The sequence below is a fragment of the Mandrillus leucophaeus genome, unplaced genomic scaffold (genome assembly GCF_000951045.1).
Source record: "Mandrillus leucophaeus isolate KB7577 unplaced genomic scaffold, Mleu.le_1.0 Scaffold147, whole genome shotgun sequence".
Lineage (NCBI taxonomy): Eukaryota > Metazoa > Chordata > Mammalia > Primates > Cercopithecidae > Mandrillus > Mandrillus leucophaeus.
In genome coordinates, this window is record NW_012101443.1 from 4,946,915 (window position 1) to 4,967,441 (window position 20,527).

At 36.3% G+C, this 20,527-nt stretch overlaps 1 protein-coding gene across 1 annotated transcript in view; it reads left to right on the top strand.

Moving 5' to 3' along the window:
* Positions 1 to 20,527, top strand: part of LOC105535530 (von Willebrand factor A domain-containing protein 8-like) — a gene marked incomplete at its 3' end in the record, with an annotated part of 189,590 nt that overhangs the window by 67,100 nt on the left and 101,963 nt on the right. Inside the window, exons 5-8 of the mRNA XM_011974646.1 lie at positions 13,063 to 13,230; positions 17,284 to 17,448; positions 17,812 to 17,861; positions 18,591 to 18,699. Of these exons, the coding sequence (XP_011830036.1) occupies positions 13,063 to 13,230; positions 17,284 to 17,448; positions 17,812 to 17,861; positions 18,591 to 18,699 (492 nt within the window). The remainder of the gene's footprint in view (positions 1 to 13,062; positions 13,231 to 17,283; positions 17,449 to 17,811; positions 17,862 to 18,590; positions 18,700 to 20,527) is intronic.

The following is a 20,527-nucleotide window of genomic DNA, read 5'->3' on the forward strand; positions in this document are numbered from 1 at the left end:
GTACATGATATAATCTCCAGAGCACTTAGCACTCTCTGAACTTAACTGTTTCCCTGCTCCCATGTTTGTTTTCTCTCCTCCCCTGCTAGAATATAGCTATCTTGCTCATCTCAGGCACCTAAAAACTGTCTGGAACATAAGTGACATGTGTATTGATGGTAGATTTCGTCTTTGGGTAATCAACCTTATTACAATTTTAACTAAACTAAGAATAAATAGGCTCTGGTCTTAATTTATTCATAAAAACACCAGGTGGCTTTTCTATGGATATTTGCCTTTTTGACATCTATTTTGAGTCGTCACGATGAATAATTTCCATTTGAATTCTAGATAGATGAACTTGCCAGTTGACTACCAGCTAGACATATATTTGTTATACTGAATGGCCTTTACATTTATTTTGTTTAAAAATTCCTTTTTATTTATTTAATATTCTTAACCATTGAATTTGATGTTTGGGCTGAAGGGACGGACAGTATTTTTATTCACTGTTAGGTGATCCCTGTAACCTAGGTGACCCAATATAGGTGAAAAAATACCTGTGGCTCTCTGGTGGGTATTGGGAGAAAGTTTGAGATTTTCAGTATCGTTCACATTGTATGCACCTATGACTGATATCCAAGTTGTTACAAATTGACGTATCAGCTGGAAACTCCCAAATCCTGAGTTGTTGGTCATGGCCATTGAGCTCTTCACTAATTCTCACACAGGACAAGGATGATTGATGATAAAGCAAGAGGTTAAACTGAACTGCTACCTTTGAAGGCCAGAATTAGGTTAATAATAATATGTAACAGGGAATTGTATTGTTTTCAAAGTAAAGTTTATTTTTTCTGATTATGCAAGTCATAAATGCTCATTTGATAGATATAAATGCATATATGTGTTTGTATTTATTAACAAATATGTCTTGAATGATTGATATGTGCAAGGCACTGTCCAGATGCAGTGAACAAAAAAAACCCAAAGATCTCTGTTGTTATAGAGCTTACGTTTTAGTTGGGGAAACCAAACAGTGAAGAAGGATAGCATAATAGAGTAAATGCTAAAAAGCATAGGAAAGAATTGGAAAATTACTTGCTGTATTCCTCTTCAAGACCAGCAGTATGAATATTTTCTGTATTTCTTTCTGTCTACGTACATATCTGTTTATAATGTATAATGTATAATTTTTACAAAAATGGTATACCATGTATATAAAGTTTATAGTGTTTTTTTAAAACCTGACATTTTTATCAGGAGCGTCTCCTTGTAACATTAGATATTCCTCAGAGATATGATTTTTAGTGTCCGTACAATATTTCATCAGATAGGTATGCTGTCATTTATTTAACACTCCTATTTTTTCTACCTTTTTATATTATTGGCCATTCAGGTTCTTTCTCACTTTTCACTAGTACAAATAACCACATAATTATTTAGAAATACATACTAATTTGCACTTGGACAATCGGGGAAGATCTCTCTGTTTACTGTGGCCTCTGTGTTAGAACTCAAGTCTTTGCTCCTTGTTATGTTGCTGGCGTACCCAGAACAACTCTTTTCTGCGTTTTTTTTTTTTGAGATGGAGTCTTGTTCTGTCACCCAGGCTGGAGTGCAGTGGCATGATCTCGGCTCACTGCAACCTCTGCCTCCCGGGTACAAGCAATTCTCGTATCTCAGCCTCCCAAGTAGCTGGGACTACAGGTGCGCACCACCACGTTTGGGTAATTTTTGTACTTTTTCATGTACTTTTGCCATGTTGGCCAGGCTGGTTTCGAACTGACCTCAGGTGATCTGCCTACCTCGGCCTCCCGATGTGCTGGGATTACAGGTGTCAGCCACTGCAGCCAGCCTACTTACATAATGTTAACTGTTTGACAGATGCATGTAATTGGCTTTGGAAAAAAAAAAGAGAGATGAAAAGGAAACTTTTATTGGGAGACCTACGTTGTGCTAGGTGCTTCGTATTATTGCATTTAATTCTCAGAACATCCTTAGGAGGAAGGTGACTCTTCCATCTTACAGATTAAGTAACAGGGGCTTAGAAGGTGATGGTTGTACAACTGATATATAGCAGAGGCAAAATTTGAACCAGACTCTGTCCAATTACAAAGCTCAGGTTCTTTTACCATATTATGCTACTTCCCTACAAAAGTGATGACGAGCTGAGTGCAGTGGCTCATGCCTGTAATTCTAACACTTGAGGACGTCAGGTGGGTGGATCACTTGAGGCCGGGAGTCCAAAGTTACAATGAGCTGATTGAGTCATTGCAATCCAGCCTGGGTAACAAAGTGAGACTCTGTAAAAAAAAAAAAAAGTGATGATGATCATGATGACAGTGACAATAATGATCGTATTCATAACAGTAACAGCAACTAATTGTTTTTGAAGGTTTATTGTGTGCCCAAAGTTATCTGATTTAATCTGCAACACAGTCTGCGAGATAAGCACCAAAATGAGCCTAGTTTTAGACAGAAATGGAGGCTCAGTGAGTAATCTAAGTCACCCATTATAAGTAAATGGTAGAGCAACCAAAAATCAATCCGATTCTATTCTGATATGTTAAAATGAAGAACTTGAAATGTAATTTAAAAAATTTTTCTTTAGCTTCCTTAGTACTTTTACACTGTAGCTATTTTGAGTAAATTTGAAGCTTTATGGACTCTATTTTTATTTAATGTCTACATTAATATTTTATGTTTTATTAGGTTCAGTTACTTTAAATTTTTTTTTTCAGCACTGCTTTGACTCTTAAACTGGTACACTGTATAGTACCCCTTGAGGATATTCTTATTTAGTAAATGAGGACACAGATATCCAGATTAATTGTTTGCCTAAGGTCTTATATCAAATCAGAAGCAAATCTAGAACAGGGACTTCGATACTTTTTGATTTTAGGTCACACACCTACTTTTATCTTGAAATCTTTCATGTCCATGTGTTGAGTGGTTAAAGCTGTGATGTGAGATGGCTGGGCCAGAAGGATCTTGCTGCATTTTTTTCTGAATTCTATTTGAGAAAATTAGGTCTCTGGAAGTTCTGTAGCTTGAAGGACAAGAAGAGCTCCTTGTAGTTGGTCTAATTTCTACTTTGAGGAATGATTACAACTAGTCATTCCACATTTAAAAAAATACGTGTATTGCTTCTTTTTAAAAAAGATTTCAAAACAAATTATACTACAATTATTTTATGTTACAACCTGTATAGAAAAATCTTCCAGCTATCTAGCCTAAATCTCTCATGCTGATAGTTAAACTTGTTCTATTCTGTTTTCATAACAAGTGTAGGCATAGATAACTATCATGCTTCCTACAAAGATTCTTCCTAACCTTATATAACAGCGTCTTTTAACTGAGTGGTTGCATGTTTATTCCATAAATGCTAATAGCCTGCTGTGAGCCAGTTTTGTACCAGTATGCCATAAAATACAGGGTTCTCATCCTTTGTAGAGCTAAGAATCCATGGGGGAGAAGAAACATAGGTATGAGAGAACAAGAATACTTTGAGGTTGTACCCCTACACTTACATGCTATGCAAATGAGGCAAAGTGGGTATTGATGTAAGGAGGTTAAGATGCTTGAGCCTCTATTGGGCAGAAAACTTGTAACATTTACTTTTTTCTCTCCAGTTGAGTCTGAGATATATGGAATGGCGCAGTACGTTGTTGCTGTATTACTTAATGGACTTGCCATTTGTTCTATGAATAGAACAAATAAGCTGAAGCAGCTTATTTTTAAACTTTATTCTTTACAAATGTAGTCATATTTATAAAGTTTGATAGTACATTTTGATAGTACTGATTAAGTATTTTAATGATTTTACAGGCTGTTTTAAGGAAGAATCAGGAAGCAAAGTGATACTGAAATAGTAACTAGTATTAGTTCTGAAAATTGAGCATTTCAAATTGTGTTACCAAAGAGCATCTTCTCAAGATTTTCTCCTTTTGGCTAGTATTCTTATATTTTTAAAGTTTAATTTTCATATGTTCTGGGTCTACAACTATGTAACCAAAGGGCATATAGGGAGAAGATTTTAAAATCTTGGGCAATTCATTTTTGTCTATTAATTTGTTTTCTAAAAATTATACTATCCTTACCCATTTGCAGTCCCCTTATAATATTCTTGCCTTTGGATTCAGTTGCACTGTAAAACATCCATTCTTGTTGCCATTTAGATAGTGTGTAAAATTAATAAATAATTTATATTGAATTAATAAGAAAAAAGATTGGGAAGATTTTTCATTTTTTCATTTATTAATTTTTCTTTTTAGTTGACAATAGTCCATTTTCACGGGATATAGAGTGATACTTTAATACATGTATTCAGTCCATAGATTGCAGGATCATATGATAGCTCCACTTTTAAACTTTTGAAGAACCTCCATATTGTTTTTTATAATGGCTGTACTAATTTATATTCCATCAACAGTGTGTAAAACTTCTCTTTTCTTCACATCCTCATCGACATCTGTTACTTTTTGTCTTTTTCACAATAGCCATTCTAACTGGGGTGAGAAAGGTCTCATTGTGGTTTTCATTGCATTTCTCTGGTGATTAGTGACGTTGAGCATTTACTTACTGGCCATTTGTATGTCTTCTTTTGAGAAATGTCTGTTCAGATCCTTTGCCCATTTTTAAATCTTATCTTTTTTTTTTTTTTTGCCATTGAGTTGTTTGAGCTCCTTGTATATTCTCAGCATTTGTCTCTTTATCCATTTGTTGTTGAATGACTCATTTGAAAATACTTTCCCCCATTCTACAGGTTTTCTCTTCACTCCGTTGATTTGTTTCCTTTTCTGTGCAGAAGCCTTTTCGTTTGATATAGCTGCATTTGTCTATTTTTGCCTTTCTTATTTGTGCTTTATCAAATGCTTTTTCTGCATCTATTGAGATGGCCATGTGGTTTTTGTCCTTTATTCTGTTGATGTAATGTATCAGATTTATTGATTTGTGATTTTGAATCATCCTTGCCTCTCTGGGATAAACCCCACCTGATCGTGGTGTGTTATATTTTTGGTGTACTGTTGGATTTGGTTTGCTAGTATTTTGTTGGGGATTTTTGCACCTTTGTTTATCCGGAATATTGGCCTGTTGTTTTCTTTATTTGTGTGCTTTTGTCCAATTTTGGTATAAAATGCTGGCCTCATAGAATGAGTTTGGAAGAATTTCTTCCCACTGCTGGAGCTAGTGGAGTTACTGGTGGTGGCAGCAGATCTGAGGTGGGTGGCTCTCAGGCTCTGGGAAGCACGTGCATTAGCTCTGTTTGTCCTGGGGCAGCCTCCTTGCTGTGCTAGATTGCCTGTTTCCCAGGGTACAAGGCTCTGTGTGGGCTCAGGTGCTGAGGTCATGGCTACACTGGTGGGTACATCTGGTGTTATGATGCTACAGACTTCTTGAGTGGATGTGGTTGGATGTTGGCAAAGCCCCAGGGATGTGGAGATGCAGGGGCTGTTGGGCTCCAGGGGAGGATATATTCTGGTGGTGACTTTGCTCTCAAAATCACATTTTTCATTTTGATTTAAAAAATACTCTTAATAAAGTTGAGGTAAGTCAAACAATCATGAAACTTATTGCTCAAAGAGACTTTACAAATGGCTTGATTCAGTCTCTTTCCTGCCAGTAAACTATCATTATCTTGAGGACAACTGAAGACTAAAAATATTGAGTAATGGTGCCTGGCTCAATTAGCTCTTTAGGTAGAAAAGCAGGGAGTTAATGAAGGCTCTCAGTGGTGGTGGTTGCAGTGGAAATGGGAAGTTGGTGAGATGATGGATGCGTAACATATTTAGAGGTCACACATACTGTGTGAGGAACCAGAAAAAATAAACTCTTTGGGAGGCTGAGGTGGGCTGATCACATGAGGTCAGGAGTTCAAAACCAGCCTGGCCAACATGGTGCAACCCCATCTCTACTAAAAATACAAAAAGTAGCCAGGTATGATGGCTCATGCCTATAATCCCAGCTACTTGGGAGGCTGAGGCAGGAGAATTGCTTGAACCTCCGAGGTGGAGGATACAGTGAGCTGAGATCATGCCACTGCGCTCCCATCTGGGGGACACAGCCAGACTCTGTCTCAAACACACACACACACACACACACGCGCGCGCGCACACACACCCCCCCATAATAAACCCTAGGTTGAAGGGAGAATGAATGAAACTTCAGTTGAAGTAGACATCAGGAAGAGGATTTGGTTTAGAGAAGAAGTTGCTGAGTTTGATTTCATTAAGCATGTTGAGTTTGAACATCTATATGAAGAGATTAAAGAGGCATAGAGATGCCTATGGAGCTCAGAGACATGTTAGTCCACACAGTATGTTCCTCAACAATAATGAAATAAAGAAAATAAAAAAGTTTTGCTGTTGTTGTAATTAACATAGCATATAACAGCCCCTACCATATAGTGGGTACTCAATGAAAGAATGAGGATTTGTGAGAATAGGTTAGATCTTTGCCAATGAAATAACAAGTGAGAAGAGAGGATGGGAAAAGGTTAAGGACAGCACCTTGAGAAGTGCTTACATTTTAGAGAATAGGAGGCAGGAAGGGCTAAGGAAGGATGGGAGAGAATCAGCATGATAATGTTAATTGAAGATAAAGTACATGAGAAGATCAAGGGAAGAGACTCAAAGAAAAGAAGAACATGAAGATCAAGAAAAAGCCATAATTTTGGGCAGTTGAATTATTGGTACTTTCAAGTGAGTAGTTTCGGTAAAATAAGAACAGTGGAAGTTTATTAGAGGCAGTGAGTATGTGCATTTTTTTTTTTTTAAAGAGGCTTGAAGATAAGGAAAGGAAAAAGAAAGACTATTAAGAGGTATTGGCACTGTAGCTTTTCTGAAAGTATGGAGATGTTTGCGGAAGAGAAGTGATTTGGAAATACAAGTAGGAAGTGATATAATTGATGGAAGAAAGTTTTGGAGGATGTGGGAGGGGATGCTGCTAAGCTCAAAGTAGAAAGGGCTAGTCCTGGAGGTGTGGGAGGAGTGATACTTTGTCAAAGATAGAAGTCATAGTACAGTAGAAAGATGCAGACACAGAGGGACTATGAAATGAAGTGGAGGAGAGTCATAGAATCTCAATTCATGTGACTTTAGTCATAGTAAAGTACTGGGCAGGGTCATTTGAAAGAGGTGAAGAAAGAAATTGGAGGCTTGGCTTGGCAATAACTTACAAGAAATGAAGGAAATAATGTTTGAATAGTAATGAGGGTTGAGCTGAAGTTGAACAATGTGAATTTGTGGTAGCCTCTGCTTATGTCTCATCACAGATTAATCTAGATTGTAGTAGAGCTAATGGGAGGAGAAAATGTCCCATCTCTAGGATATTTTCATTGTCTTCCTCAACTCATCCCATAGGCTTATAAATTAAGTACTTTTTTCAACAGTGCTCTTAACAGCAGACTCATATTTTATTTGGGTTTCAGAAATCAGGCAAGAAATGGGATAGTCCTCTTATTCTCTTTCCTTATTCCCTTAGTCCTGGAAACAGAGTTACAGCTTTTTGAGTAAAAAACATATTGTGGACCTTTTCACAGTTAAAGATGGAGCTATATCATTCTTTTTAATATCTGTGTAGAAGTCCATCATATTAAATTACCACAATTTTTTTGCCATTCCTCCACAGATTGGCATTTGAGGATTTTTGGTTCATTTGTAATTGTAAAACAGTGTTTTGATCACTGGATAATACACATCATTGTACACTAATCTTATTTCCTTTAGATAAATTTATTGAAGTAGAATTTCTGGATTAATAACATAGCCATTTACATTTTTATATATCTTTCTAAATTACTCTCCATAAGCTGATTTTTGTACTCCGACCAACCACGAATGAGAGTTCTGGTTTCATCTTAACCTTACTGACACTGGATATTATCATTCTTTTTTAACCCTTGCCAATTTGAAAGTCTAAAAATATCACGTTTTACCTTTAGCTCTCTAATAACCAGTGAAGTTGAATATATATTTTTGTGGTGCTAATTTGCATTTTATAAGGGTATTAATTTTTAAAATAATCTATAAAAATTCAATTTATACTAAAGATATTTATGTGGTCTTTATTGTATACATTATAAACATATCTTCCAAGTTTTCAGTCTTTTAGTTTGAGATATTTTTTGCTATATGGACAAATTTGAATGTAGTCATATCTATTAATCTTTTTCTTAATGGTATCTGCCTTTGAGTTATTGGAAAGATTTTCCTCAATTCAGGATTATTTTCAAAAAGTCACTTATATGTTTTTTCAGTAATTACATGATTTTACTTTTATCATTAAATGTTTAAATTTATTTGAATTTCTTTTCCAAATTCCTAATTTCTACTAATTTGAAGTGTACTTTTCTTATATTTTAAAATGTTTAATCATTTTTATTAGCTAGTTTCCTTATATGGAAAAGGTAATACATGTAGTAATAGCAAAAAAAATTTTTTTTTCCAACAGTGCAAGAGGGTTATTTCAAATCTCTCTGACCTTTTTTAGTTACAGGAGTTTCTTGTTCATACAGTACATTTCTAGAGAGACTAGCATACCTTCTTAAATTCTGTTTTATTGATTTGTCTATCTAGTCATGGTTCTTTCTATTCCTAAATTAAACTCACCCCTAATTGCTCTTCTTTTACAGAATTTTCCTGGCAGTTTGTCTAATGGATTATCAAGGGAAAGTTAGAGACATTTAGAAGCCACTGTCAGAAACTGGATCTTTGCCTAATTGGTTTTTCTTACATTAAGATTTTTTAGGAGAAAGAAAGAAAGAGCTTTGGTAAACGTTTTTGTAAGAAAAACTTTTAAAAAAAAAAGTAAATTTGCAGGTAAAACAAATGAATAGAGAGGCTTAAACTGAGGTTTGTTATATCTTGAAAACAATTTAGCAAACAGGAAGTTTCACAATTCTTAATTAAGTCACATGAGGATAACAGCACAATTAGTGGGTTAGGTTGATTTAAAAGGCTAATGAACCTTTTCTGTTAACTACCTCTCTTTTCAGATATTTTTAGGCAGGTGGTTAGTTTCATTTCTGCTTGGTTCTAGAGATTTCACTGAGTTGATGAGGATTTGAAAAACAATGTTGATTTGGGGAAATGTGATTGTAGTTATCTCTAGAAGACTTTGAGGTCGATTGCACTGCTGTATGACCATGTATGCTCTATGTTGAACTGAGTATTTTGTGTGTGTAGAAATGTTTTGTGTGTGTTTTGTTTTGTTTCTCTACATAGATAATACAGCAAATTCCTATGCCTAGTAAAACCAGACTCTCTGAGATTACTAATAACCTCTAGTTGTGATTATTTACTGACTTTTTTTAGTTCTTCATCTACTCGTCTTCTCTCAATTTAAGGACAGGCTAAAATTTTAGCCATGCAATTTTCAAATTATATAACCTCTCTTCCAGTAAATTGGGTAAAATATTGTGTACCTCAGAGGACTGTCATAGGGTTAAATTAAATAGTATACTTGGAAGCGCCTGATATATATCAGTTATAAACTTGTAGGCCCTACCATGTTCCCGCTCAGTAAATAGACCAAACTATCTTCAACATCTAGTAGCAACTCTTTTAGTTTTACTTCATTAATTATACTTTCTCTTTTTTGTACTCCTCTACTAGCTCCTCTTCATCATCATTTAAACATGCTCAAGTTTTTTAATCATTAAAAAAAAAAAAAAGACTGCTATCTCCCACACTGTCCCCAACCAAGTCCCTGCAACAGGCATCTCCTTTTTCCTCCTCATGGCCAATTATTTTGCAAAATGTTGCTCAGTTTAGGTTTGTCTGATGTTTCCTTATGATTTGGTTGAAATGATGCATTTTTAGCAAGATTAATATAAAAGTGATGTTGTGCCCATCTCAGGGTATCATATTAGAAGTCTGGTATGTGAGATTGATATAGCTCATTACTGGTCACATCGACTTTGATCACTTGGTTAATTAAGGTGGTATCTGCTAGGTTTCTGCAGTGTTGTATTATTTTTCACTTTGTCATTTTAAAATATTTTGTAAGGAGATACTTTGAGTATATACAAATGTCCTGTTTCTCATCATACACTTACCCACTAATTTGTCATCCATTTTGGATTCTTGACTACAACAGTTATTACTATGGTGTTTGTGAAATTGATGATTTTCTATTTCTATCATTCTTCAGTAGTAGAGATTCTTAAATTGAGGTCTCTGCTCTATACCTACATCTGTATGCATCTGATTGTGGAGAAAAGTTGCAGCATTGACCAGATTTTCAAGAGATCATCAAATGGTGTTATCTTTTTTCCATCTATCCCTACTTTTTCAACTTTGTGGTCATAGTATTGCCATTGGAGTAGATGGAAAGAAAACCTTGTGTATTTGGCTTCTGTTTTTGATCTGTCTACATAGCTTATTTTGAATTCCTTTGAAGAGTTTCAGTTGACAGCAGACCACAGTATACCTGAGGTGAATGAAAGTGGAACTGCAGTGTTTGTTGTCCTGTGTTGTCAAGACTTTGCTTTTTGTGGCCCATAGGTGGTGAACCATTACATTTTGAACTGTATATTTCTAGTTTTACCTCAAAGAATGTGTGTTTTCATCCCTATGGAGTTTTTAAAAAGTCAAATACAGTATTTAGTCTGTCTTATAAGTAAGATTGCTAAAAGTTTTAGATTTTTAAAAATAATATTACCTTAGGTTATGATAACAATTTCTTTTTTGTTCTGAGCTATGCTTTCTTGAAGTAAATATATTATTGTGAACAAAAGCTTAATGGAAACCTTAACTGAAACATGAATTTTTATAAGAAGTAGTTTGTATTCTTGCTTTGTCGCCCAGGCTGGAGTGAAGGGGGTTGATCTTGGCTCATTGCAACCTCTGTCTCCTGGGTTCCAGTGATTCTCCTGCCTCAGCCTCCCACGTAGCTAGGATTACAGGTGCCTGCCACCACAGCCAGCTAATTTTTGTAATCTTAGTAGAGACGAGGTTTCACCATGTTGGCCAGGCTGGTCTTGAACTCCTGACCTTGTGATCCACCCTCCTCAGCCTTCCAAAATGCTGAGATTACAGGTGTGAGCCACCGAGCCCGGCCAATATTTTGACTTTTAATATCCCAGAAACTATTTCTATGGCTTTGTCCTTTATACAGCTACCAAAAATGAGATTTTTTTTTTTTTTTTTTTTTTTAGGAACTACTAAGTCACTTCTACCTATGCTTTTTTTTTTTTTTTTAAATCTTCTAGAAGAAGATGGCTACTCTGGTAGAAGAGAATTAAAATATTGCAGTAGTGATATATTTGAAGGATTATTCATGAATTGATCTTATTCTTGAAATGGATGATTCTCTTGAGTCTAATATAGCTTTCATGAAGTTTATCATTTTACAACATTATATAGATACTTGAAATAAACTAAGCTCTACTATACAGTGCAAAATTCAACAGTTTATTAAAATAGGATAGTATGCAAGCTTGATTAAGCAATGCCTCTTTTCTACACTTGGAAAATCAGTACATTGCTACTGCAGAAATTTATTTGGATATTAAGTCTTAAAAAAATAGAGATATGTTTTCCCCTCATCAAACATTTAGATCTTTTTTTGGATAATTACTATAGGGAAAATTAAATTTTAAGTGAGGAGTCAGTATAAGTAAAGACACAGAGATTTGTCCGGTAAAGCAGTATGGTGTGTACATGTGTAGAAGGGGATAGCCAGTTTATTGTCACAGAAATACCACATGTGAGGCAACTAATGTCAGGAGATGGTGTTGGAGAGATAGGTAGATGCCGCATTGTGATAGGCTAATATGCCAAATTAAGGAGCTTGGACTATTGGGAGGCAATCTGAGGGTAAGGAGAGCCTGAACTAGGGAAGGGGTAGAAAGGGATAAGTTCAAGAAACATCGAGAGCTCTGGCATGGGTAAATGGTGCTCACACCTCAGATAGAAAATAAAGAAGAGAAGCAGGTTTGGAGCAAATGGATATTTTCAGTGCTGTACAAGGGACCTGAAGTGCTTATGGTGTCTGAGGGACCCCATATGAGGTACTAATGAGACTACATGGTTCTGAAACTTAGGGGAGTGTCAGAACCCCAAGATTCTGGGGGGTCATTAGCATAAAGGTGATAGTTGGAACTATGTGATTGAGTAAGATTTTCAGGGAGGTCCTAATAGGGTAAGAAGAGCTGTGTGTTAAGGATGTAATTCTGGGCATCACCCACATTTAATGGACAGGCAGAGAAGACAAAACAGTTTTCCTAGGACAATGCAGTGCCATGGAGACTAATGAAGGCGATTTTTAAGGAGGCGAATAACAATATAAATTTAGCACCATTAATCCTCTGTGGTTGAATGTGCAGAAGAAACATGACTGAGGTTTTCCTTTTTTAGCAGAACATGAAGGATTTTGACGAAAAGTAGTTTTCTATGTTATTAAGGACCCATAGTTTAAGGAAAATTTTTTTTCATATCTATAGTAATTTTTAAATTACAGTTTACTTTATTTCCTACTTTTCTCCATTACTGATTTTCTTAAAATTTATTGGAAGACCTAAGTCAGTCTGCTATTGGCCAATGTAAAATCTGACTCTTTTTCTGTTTCTAAGCGTGTAATGTTGTCAGCATCGAGCATCACACTAAACCTCTATTTTGATGATGACTTATGTTTACAAATGTTACAGTCTCCAAGCCTTCTCACCTAGCTTTTTGATCCTCACAAGAAGCTTGTGAGATAGGTAGGACAGATAACTATCTTCATTTTTCTTTTCCAGTTGTGGAATCTGTACCCTTGTTTAATTATGTTCTTTGTTCATAGATAGCTGTTAGTTTCTTATTTCATTGGGTATATAATCTAAAATGTTAAGGCTAAAAGGAACTTCAGAGATCCTCTTTTTCAATATCTTTATTTTAAAAATGAATAAACAGGCCCAAAGAGGAAAAATCACTTTCCTAAGATCATAGAGGCAGAAAAAGCAAAACAAGATCTAGAACTCAGCTTTATTGATTTCTGGTCCCTATAACAAGAACTGAAATTTAAATTTGCTTTACAAGTAATGTTAGGCCAAGCTCTGCAACTTCAGTATTCTCATTTTGCTTTTATGTTTCTTGGAAATAGTGTGCAGTTCGTGCAGCCACAGAAGGCAGAACCCTCATTTTGGAAGGTTTGGAAAAGGCAGAGAGGAATGTTTTGCCTGTTTTGAACAACTTGCTGGAAAACAGAGAGATGCAGCTTGAAGATGGACGCTTCCTGATGTCTGCTGAGCGTTACGACAAACTTCTCCAAGTAAGAGAAGAAAATCCCACTGTTTTGTCTTTTCTGTCAAGCTGTGGGCAGTGCCATTTTATTGTATAGGACATGGCCCTATTGGAATCAGGACAGATGTTCGGATGACCCTTATCTTGGGTAAATTGCTGAAGTCATGAGTTTACAGTTTTACAATGCTCTTCTGTTTGTAGACCTTGTCAAAAGACCTCCCAGATTTTTACTGTCTTTTTTTTCTGGTTAGTCTAATAACTATTCTCTTTTCCTTTTTAATTTTTTTTTCCTATTTTTTCTTCTTCTCTTTCTTCCTCTTTTCCCATCTCGTTTTTTCCCCCTTCTTTCTTTCTCTTAACAACTATTTATTAAAAGGCTAATGACTTCTAGATAGTGCTAGTCACCAGATACAAAGCTAAAGAAAGTCCAGTTCTTAGCTTCAGGAAGCTCAAGGTCCAGTAGGTATTGACAGAAATGAATAAAATATTGAAAGGATATCCTATTCTGATGACCCAAGCCACCAGCATCACATGCTGGGGTTGCTGTAGGAGCCTCCTAACTGTACTCCCTGCTTCCGTCCTTCCTTCCTGACACTTCTCAACACAGCAGTCAGTGATCGCCTTAACAATGCATCCATCTGGGGGCATTCCTATGCTCTAACCTTGATGGCTTCTTGTTCCACTCAGAGTAAAATTCAAAGTTTTTACAATGCAGTACAGCACCCTTTGTTGTCTGCTTCCCTCTACTAGAATATAAGTTTCACAAGGGCAGGAACTTTTGTAACTGGTATTATCTCAAGTTCCTAGATCAATGCCTGGCACATGGTAGTTGCTCAATAACTATTTGTTGAATGAATGAATAAGTACCATGGAATGATTAAATGCTGTGATAAACATACATATAAAGAGTACAACAACTGGGGAATGTGGGGACTCTTCAAAGACTTGGGAGATGGGTTCATGTAATGTCACAAATGACAAGAAGACATTTAGCCCTTGTTCATCCAGCTCAAGCGGTACCACGCTGGATCTCTGTGTGGTTAACCCAGCCTTCTATGACTGACTGCTCTGCCTGTACATTCTAGGACCTAGAGTCTCTCTCATACCTGTTCTGTACATATGTGCTACCTTACTACCCCAGGATGGTTGCAAATTGATCAGGAGCAGGATCTGTGTCTCATACTTCTTGATCTTGCTCCCAGGGTGCTAATATGAGCCCAGAACACACCAGGCCCTAAATAATGAATGTCAACGCCAGAGGGTTTGATTGCACTGATGCTGCGTGGCTGGCAGGGCCAGAAGCAGTCTGTTTCTTTATTATTTGTGGGAGTTTCTAGATGATGCTTTCTTGTGAAGTACAGTCATTTTCCTCTGGATCTATTCATGGAGCATCTCGTTCTGATATAATCAAAAGGAGATAATCAAGGATTTAATCAAGTAGAAAAAATTAAATCCATTTATTCATATTGTTAATTTACCAAAATGAAAGCTTTTTAATTTATTTTTTAAAAGGCTGTTATGCAGAATGTTTTCTCTTTAGATGCTTTCTAATTACAAAATAACTACTTGCTACTAGAGATTATATTAGTGTTCACCATTTTTATTAAATAATTTGGAAAAAAAATACTCAGAATATGGAATTTTTTTTTAAAGTATAGGAGTTACTTCACAACAAAAAGTTTGATATATTCTTTATTCTTATAGTAGATTCTGTGCAAAGTTATTGAACATATTACTTTGAATAGAAATTCATGATATGTGAGTCAAAAGAGGTTTAGTGACTGGGTGCGGTGGCTCATGCCTGTAACCCTAGCACTTTGGGAGGCTAAGGCGGGCAAATCACCTGAGGTCAGGAGTTCAAGATCAGCCTGGTCAACATGGTGAAACCTCGTCTCTGCTAAAAATACAAAAATTAGCTGGGTGTGGTGGCATGCACCTGTAATCCCAGCTACTTAGGAGGCTGAGGCAGGAGAATCGCTTGAACCCGGGAGGCTGAGGTTGTGGTAAGCCAAGATCGTACAACTGCACCCCAGCCTGGGTGAGGGAGCGAGACTCTGTCAAAAAAAAAAAAAGGGGGGGTTTAGTACGCAAAGAATGCTTATTATTAAGTGAGAAGGGTCTACTACATTTTTCTCCCAAAGTAAATATCAGTATAAACACATAATTTTTTATTGGTAAATGTTATTTCTGTGTTCATAGAATCTGTCTCATAAGAACCTCACAGCATATAGGCAAAAAGCACTATCATCTTACGACAACTTTTATGCTAAAAAGATTCTAACACCATAACGTAAGCCCCATTTATTTCTAGGTAGCTTTGATATTCTAAATTTAATATCTCAAAAATGTTACTGGTTTCATAAAGGTGATTATAGTAGAATTCTGTTATTATGGAAAGAGATACAAAGTTCAGTTTGTATGAACTTTATATTTTATTTAACATTTTTGGGTAAATGAAAAAGAGAAATATTTAGTCAGCTCTCTGAAGTTTCTACTTTTGGTTTCTCAGACAGGGCTAGATCTAGACTCTCACTTTCTAGTGTCTATAACATAGTGTCAGTGTATTAATTAGATGTATGATTGCTGATTTTGATTCATACCAAAATATGATTGAAATAATTATTTATTATTTTTAAAATTAATTCATGCAGTCAGTCAACAGACATTTGTCCTGTTATACACTAGAGGTAATAAGTCCTGTCAGGAGTGTGGAGCTAGCATGAGACAGTCATGTATAGAAGCAAATGCACAAATAAATAATGACAGAAGCTTGCCTAAGATAAAGTAAAAGGGTACAAAAATGGTTCTGATGAGGGAAGGGGATCTGAGTTTTATGAAGATGTTTTTTGTGTTGAGCTTTGACTGACCCTTGTGTTTATGCTGTGCAAAGTGAAAAGGGTGTTGTTCCAAGAAGATGGAGTCATGTTGGTGAAGCAGCCTCATGTGTTTGGAGAGGTGCAGATGGGAGACAGATTGGAGCACAGGGTCATGGAAGGAGGGTCAAGGGGACGGGCGTGCACTGGTTGCTGAGACTGAGAGAATCAGAGCTTCTGCCAGGAAAGGCCTTGAGTGCCTTCTTAAGAGTTTCTATATTGTCATTTGGGCAGTGAAGAGTTGCTGAAAGATGTGGACGTTTCTCTCAGAATGTACAAATGTGCATTCGTACAAACTTAGTCAATACCGTAGATCCTGCTGCTGAAGAATGTGAGGAGCCATTGATAGAGTTAGGCAGAGAAGGAAGGAAATGAGATGTAACAGGTGCCTGCTATGGGCCACTTGTTTGCACATACATTTTCACATTTAGTTTTCCTAGCAGTCACAATAATGTAGGTGGTATTTTTCCTACTGAGAAGACTAGGCTAAGGTTCCAAAGGTATAATGACATGCATGTGCTAACATTTAGTAAAAGTATACATCAAGCAGTTGAGCCAGGATTTGTGACTCCAAAACCCGTACTGTTTCTGTTCTCTAAGCTCCACTAGATACTAGTTGCAGGACCATGGGACAAGTTATATAACTCCTTTGAACTTTAGTTCATTCATTCATGTAAAAAGAAGATTGTCTATATTGGATTCTGGTGAAAGTTAAATGAGAAAAATCCATGGAATGTGCTTACCACATAGTAAGTTTCCAAAACATGTTATTACGGATAATATGCCTTGCTAGGAATACCCATAAACATAATTATCTATTTAAGGTCCACTGGTAATCAATCACAGCTCTGCTGGTGACCTGCCCATCAGGGACTACCTTTGTTACAACCTCTAGTCATGTATTTTCCTTACCGCCTACTCTTTTCCTCTGTGTTACTGACTAAGGCTTGGAGATCTGACCCAAGTCTCCTTTATTCCTTGGTGTGTTAACTGCTTTCCCTTCAAACACCCCACTCTTCATGTTGTGAGACTGCCCTGGCATCCTGAACCTGATTTCACTTTGCTGCCTTCCTTGACAGTTTGGTTTTGAGAGTGTTCTCCTATACAGTTTTCTCAACAGTCAAGTCCTAAGTCCCTGGACTTGGCAGCTCTTATAGTTATGATCTGTATCATTTATGCTATAGCTTCTGGATCTCTTACTTTTATAGGATCATACCAAAAAAGAATTGGATTCTTGGAACATTGTCCGAGTTAGTGAAAATTTCCGAGTAATCGCCTTGGGCTTGCCAGTGCCAAGGTATTCTGGGAATCCATTAGATCCCCCTCTTCGTTCTCGATTTCAAGCCAGGGATATTTATTATTTACCTTTCAAGGTAAGTATGACCAAGGATAATTTATTTTTTAAACAGTTTTTCTATTTATAACAAGAAATTCAATGCTATAAAAATGTTACTGCATTTTTAAATGTCTTCCTCAGTAGGTCATGGAAAGATATGAGAATAAAGAGTAAAGAAAATCTCTGGAAACTAGGAAGAAAAATTATTACGGCATTATTTGAAGGATTTTTTAAAAGGCTGGCTTTTCTTTTAGAAAATGAAATGTATCAATAAATGATTTTTTGCTGTTAAATATTTAGTGTCTGCTTAATTAAAAGGTTGATTGTGTCTATAAAACATTTGCACTTAATCCATTACATTTCTTTTTAATTAATTTAATATGTTTCTATATTACTTTAGGACCAACTTAAGTTGTTATATTCAATTGGAGCCAATGTTTCTGCTGAGAAGTAAGTATATTTTTATAAATATCTGGACACTGAATATTGAATTTGTTTTGTCTGTTCATTGATTGATTAATTGATTGATTCATTCAACAACTGGAATTCTTACAAGAATTTTTCAGTATTAGAATGTTTGGTGATAAAATTAATAAGATATCTTTGGCGAGAAACTCAAGATCTAATAGAGTTGAAAGATATGTGAATAGCTTTGTTAACATGGTATAGTAAGTGCCATAATTTCAAAATATTGGGGGTATTAGTTGAGATTCTATAAGGGCTTCACAAAAGCATTGGCGTTTGAAATGGGTCCTAAATAATGAGCAAGTTTTTGGCAGATAGAGAATGGAATCAAGGAATTTGGACAGAATAAGTTTTTATTTTTTTTAAGCATGGAATGTGAGAGTTTATGCCTTGTTCTTAGGGCCATAAAAAAACTCTTGAACGGCTAGAGTTTAGGTTTGGGGTTACGAAATGTGAGAGATGAGGCTGTCAGGGTAGATTTGGACCAGGTGGTGAGAAACCTCAAATATTGTGATAAATTTAGGAATATATTTGCATCTAATCAGCTTCTGAGTTTTAAGTAGGATATTATGATGCGGAGCCATTGTCCCTTAAGAATTAATATTAGGGCTCATCTTTTTAGATTAATTAAATTGGCCCCTGTGTTTTATATTTAACAGACTTACACATTTTATGTTTTAAAACTATTACAATTTAATATCATTTTTCCCCTAGAGTTTCTCAGCTCTTGTCCTTTGCTACAACTCTGTGTTCCCAAGAATCTTCTACTCTTGGACTTCCAGATTTTCCTTTAGACAGTTTAGCAGCTGCAGTTCAAATCTTGGTAAGTAAAATGAATTAACGACTGGCATACCCAAATATGTTAAAAATTTTGAAAGTTAATCATTAGGGATTAATGACTTCAGTTTGCTTTTGTCATACTCTTCTATAAATATTGTAAAACCTGAGATTAATTTGTTGTGCAGTGCAGTAAACTGTACAGAGACCAAGGACATGTTCTGAGCCCCTAAAGAGCTTTCAGCTTTGGAGTGGGAGCTAGACATGCAATCTCAGTGTAGTCCTACAGAGGAAAGGAAGGCTTTAGCCTGGTCAAGTAAAAGGTGTGCTGCAGTGTGAGTTAGGCCTCAGAGCTGTCCTTACCTGAGTTAGGGGAGCTAGGGCTTTCACACTGCTCTAGCTCCCATCAGTCTCTGTGTCATGATTGTCTCAGGGGACACAAATTCCCAGATACTAACTGCTCTCCCAGCATGTGTGCAAGAGTGGCTTCAAGAGCCCAAGGATGTCTCTTAGAAAGACCTACAGCAGTTGCTGTTAGAAGAGAAAGCTAGGAAGCACAAGAGAGAACACAAACAGATCTGAGGGGATCTGATAGAGTACAGACATTGTGCACTACAGTTTCACAAAGGGCATGGCGGTCATGTCTGGAGTGATAGAAATGCCTTCCAGGCAAGAAGTCAAAGCACAGGCAAATGTGTTTAATCACAAAAGGGCCTAGTATCTTTGGAGAATGAGAATAAGTTGTATCCCTAAAGCAAGTGTGTGTGGTAGAGGGAGAAGTTAGAATGCTATCGTGAAATGTTTTGTATGATGAATGAAGTTTCCTGGATTTTATGATGTGGAAAAAGTGGCTTATCAGACAATATTAAGTAGGTGGGCTATGAAGGTGACCAGACTTATGCTGGAGGAAGACACCTTTGTTGGCAGTGAGGGAATGACTAGGAAACTTTTTTAACACTCAGTGAGACCCTGTGGAAGAGGGCACCATCCAAGATAGTGGGGATACCATCTTAGGCAAGAGACTTATTTTTAAACTTTAATGAATGCATGTATGTATGTATGTATGTATGTATGTATGTATGTTTCCTGTGAGTCAGGGAGCCTAGGTATTGCTGACATTGTTCTTTACATCCAGAACAGAATTTCTCCTCCTGTTTATTAAATCTTATACTTTTATTGAATCTTTTTGTTTTTGCTTAGAACATTTTATTTTGAAAATTCTCAAATGTAAAAAAAAAGTTGAAAAATAGTAATTTCATAATCCCCTCACCTACAATCACCCATTATTAATATATTGCTACATTTGTTTGCATGTGCTTTTTTCTTTCCTTTTTTTTTCCTGAACCATTTGGAAGTAAATTGCAGTCAGTACTCTTAAATACTTCAGTATATGTATTAGTTCATTCTCCCACTGCTATGAAGAAATACCTGAGACTGGGTAATTTATAAAGGAAAGAGGTTTTACTGACTCACAGTTCCACAAGGCTGTGGAGGCCTCAGGAAACTTACAATCATGGTGGAAGGGGAAGCAAACACGTCCTTCTTCACATGGTGGCAGGAGAGAAAAGTGCAGAGTGAAGGAGAAGAAAAGCCCTTTATAAAGCCATCAGATCTCATGAGAACTCACTATCATGAGAACAGCATGGAGGTTAACTGCCCCCATGATTCATTTGTCTCCCACCGGTCCTATGGGAGCTACAATTAAAGATGAGATTTGGGTGGACACAACCAAACCATATCAGTATGCAACTTCTAAGAATTAGGACATTCTTCTACATAACCAGAACAACATTATCACAGTTCATATCATGTTAACAATAATCCATAGTATCATCTAATAGATAGTTCATATTGAAATTTCACTAATCTTTCTT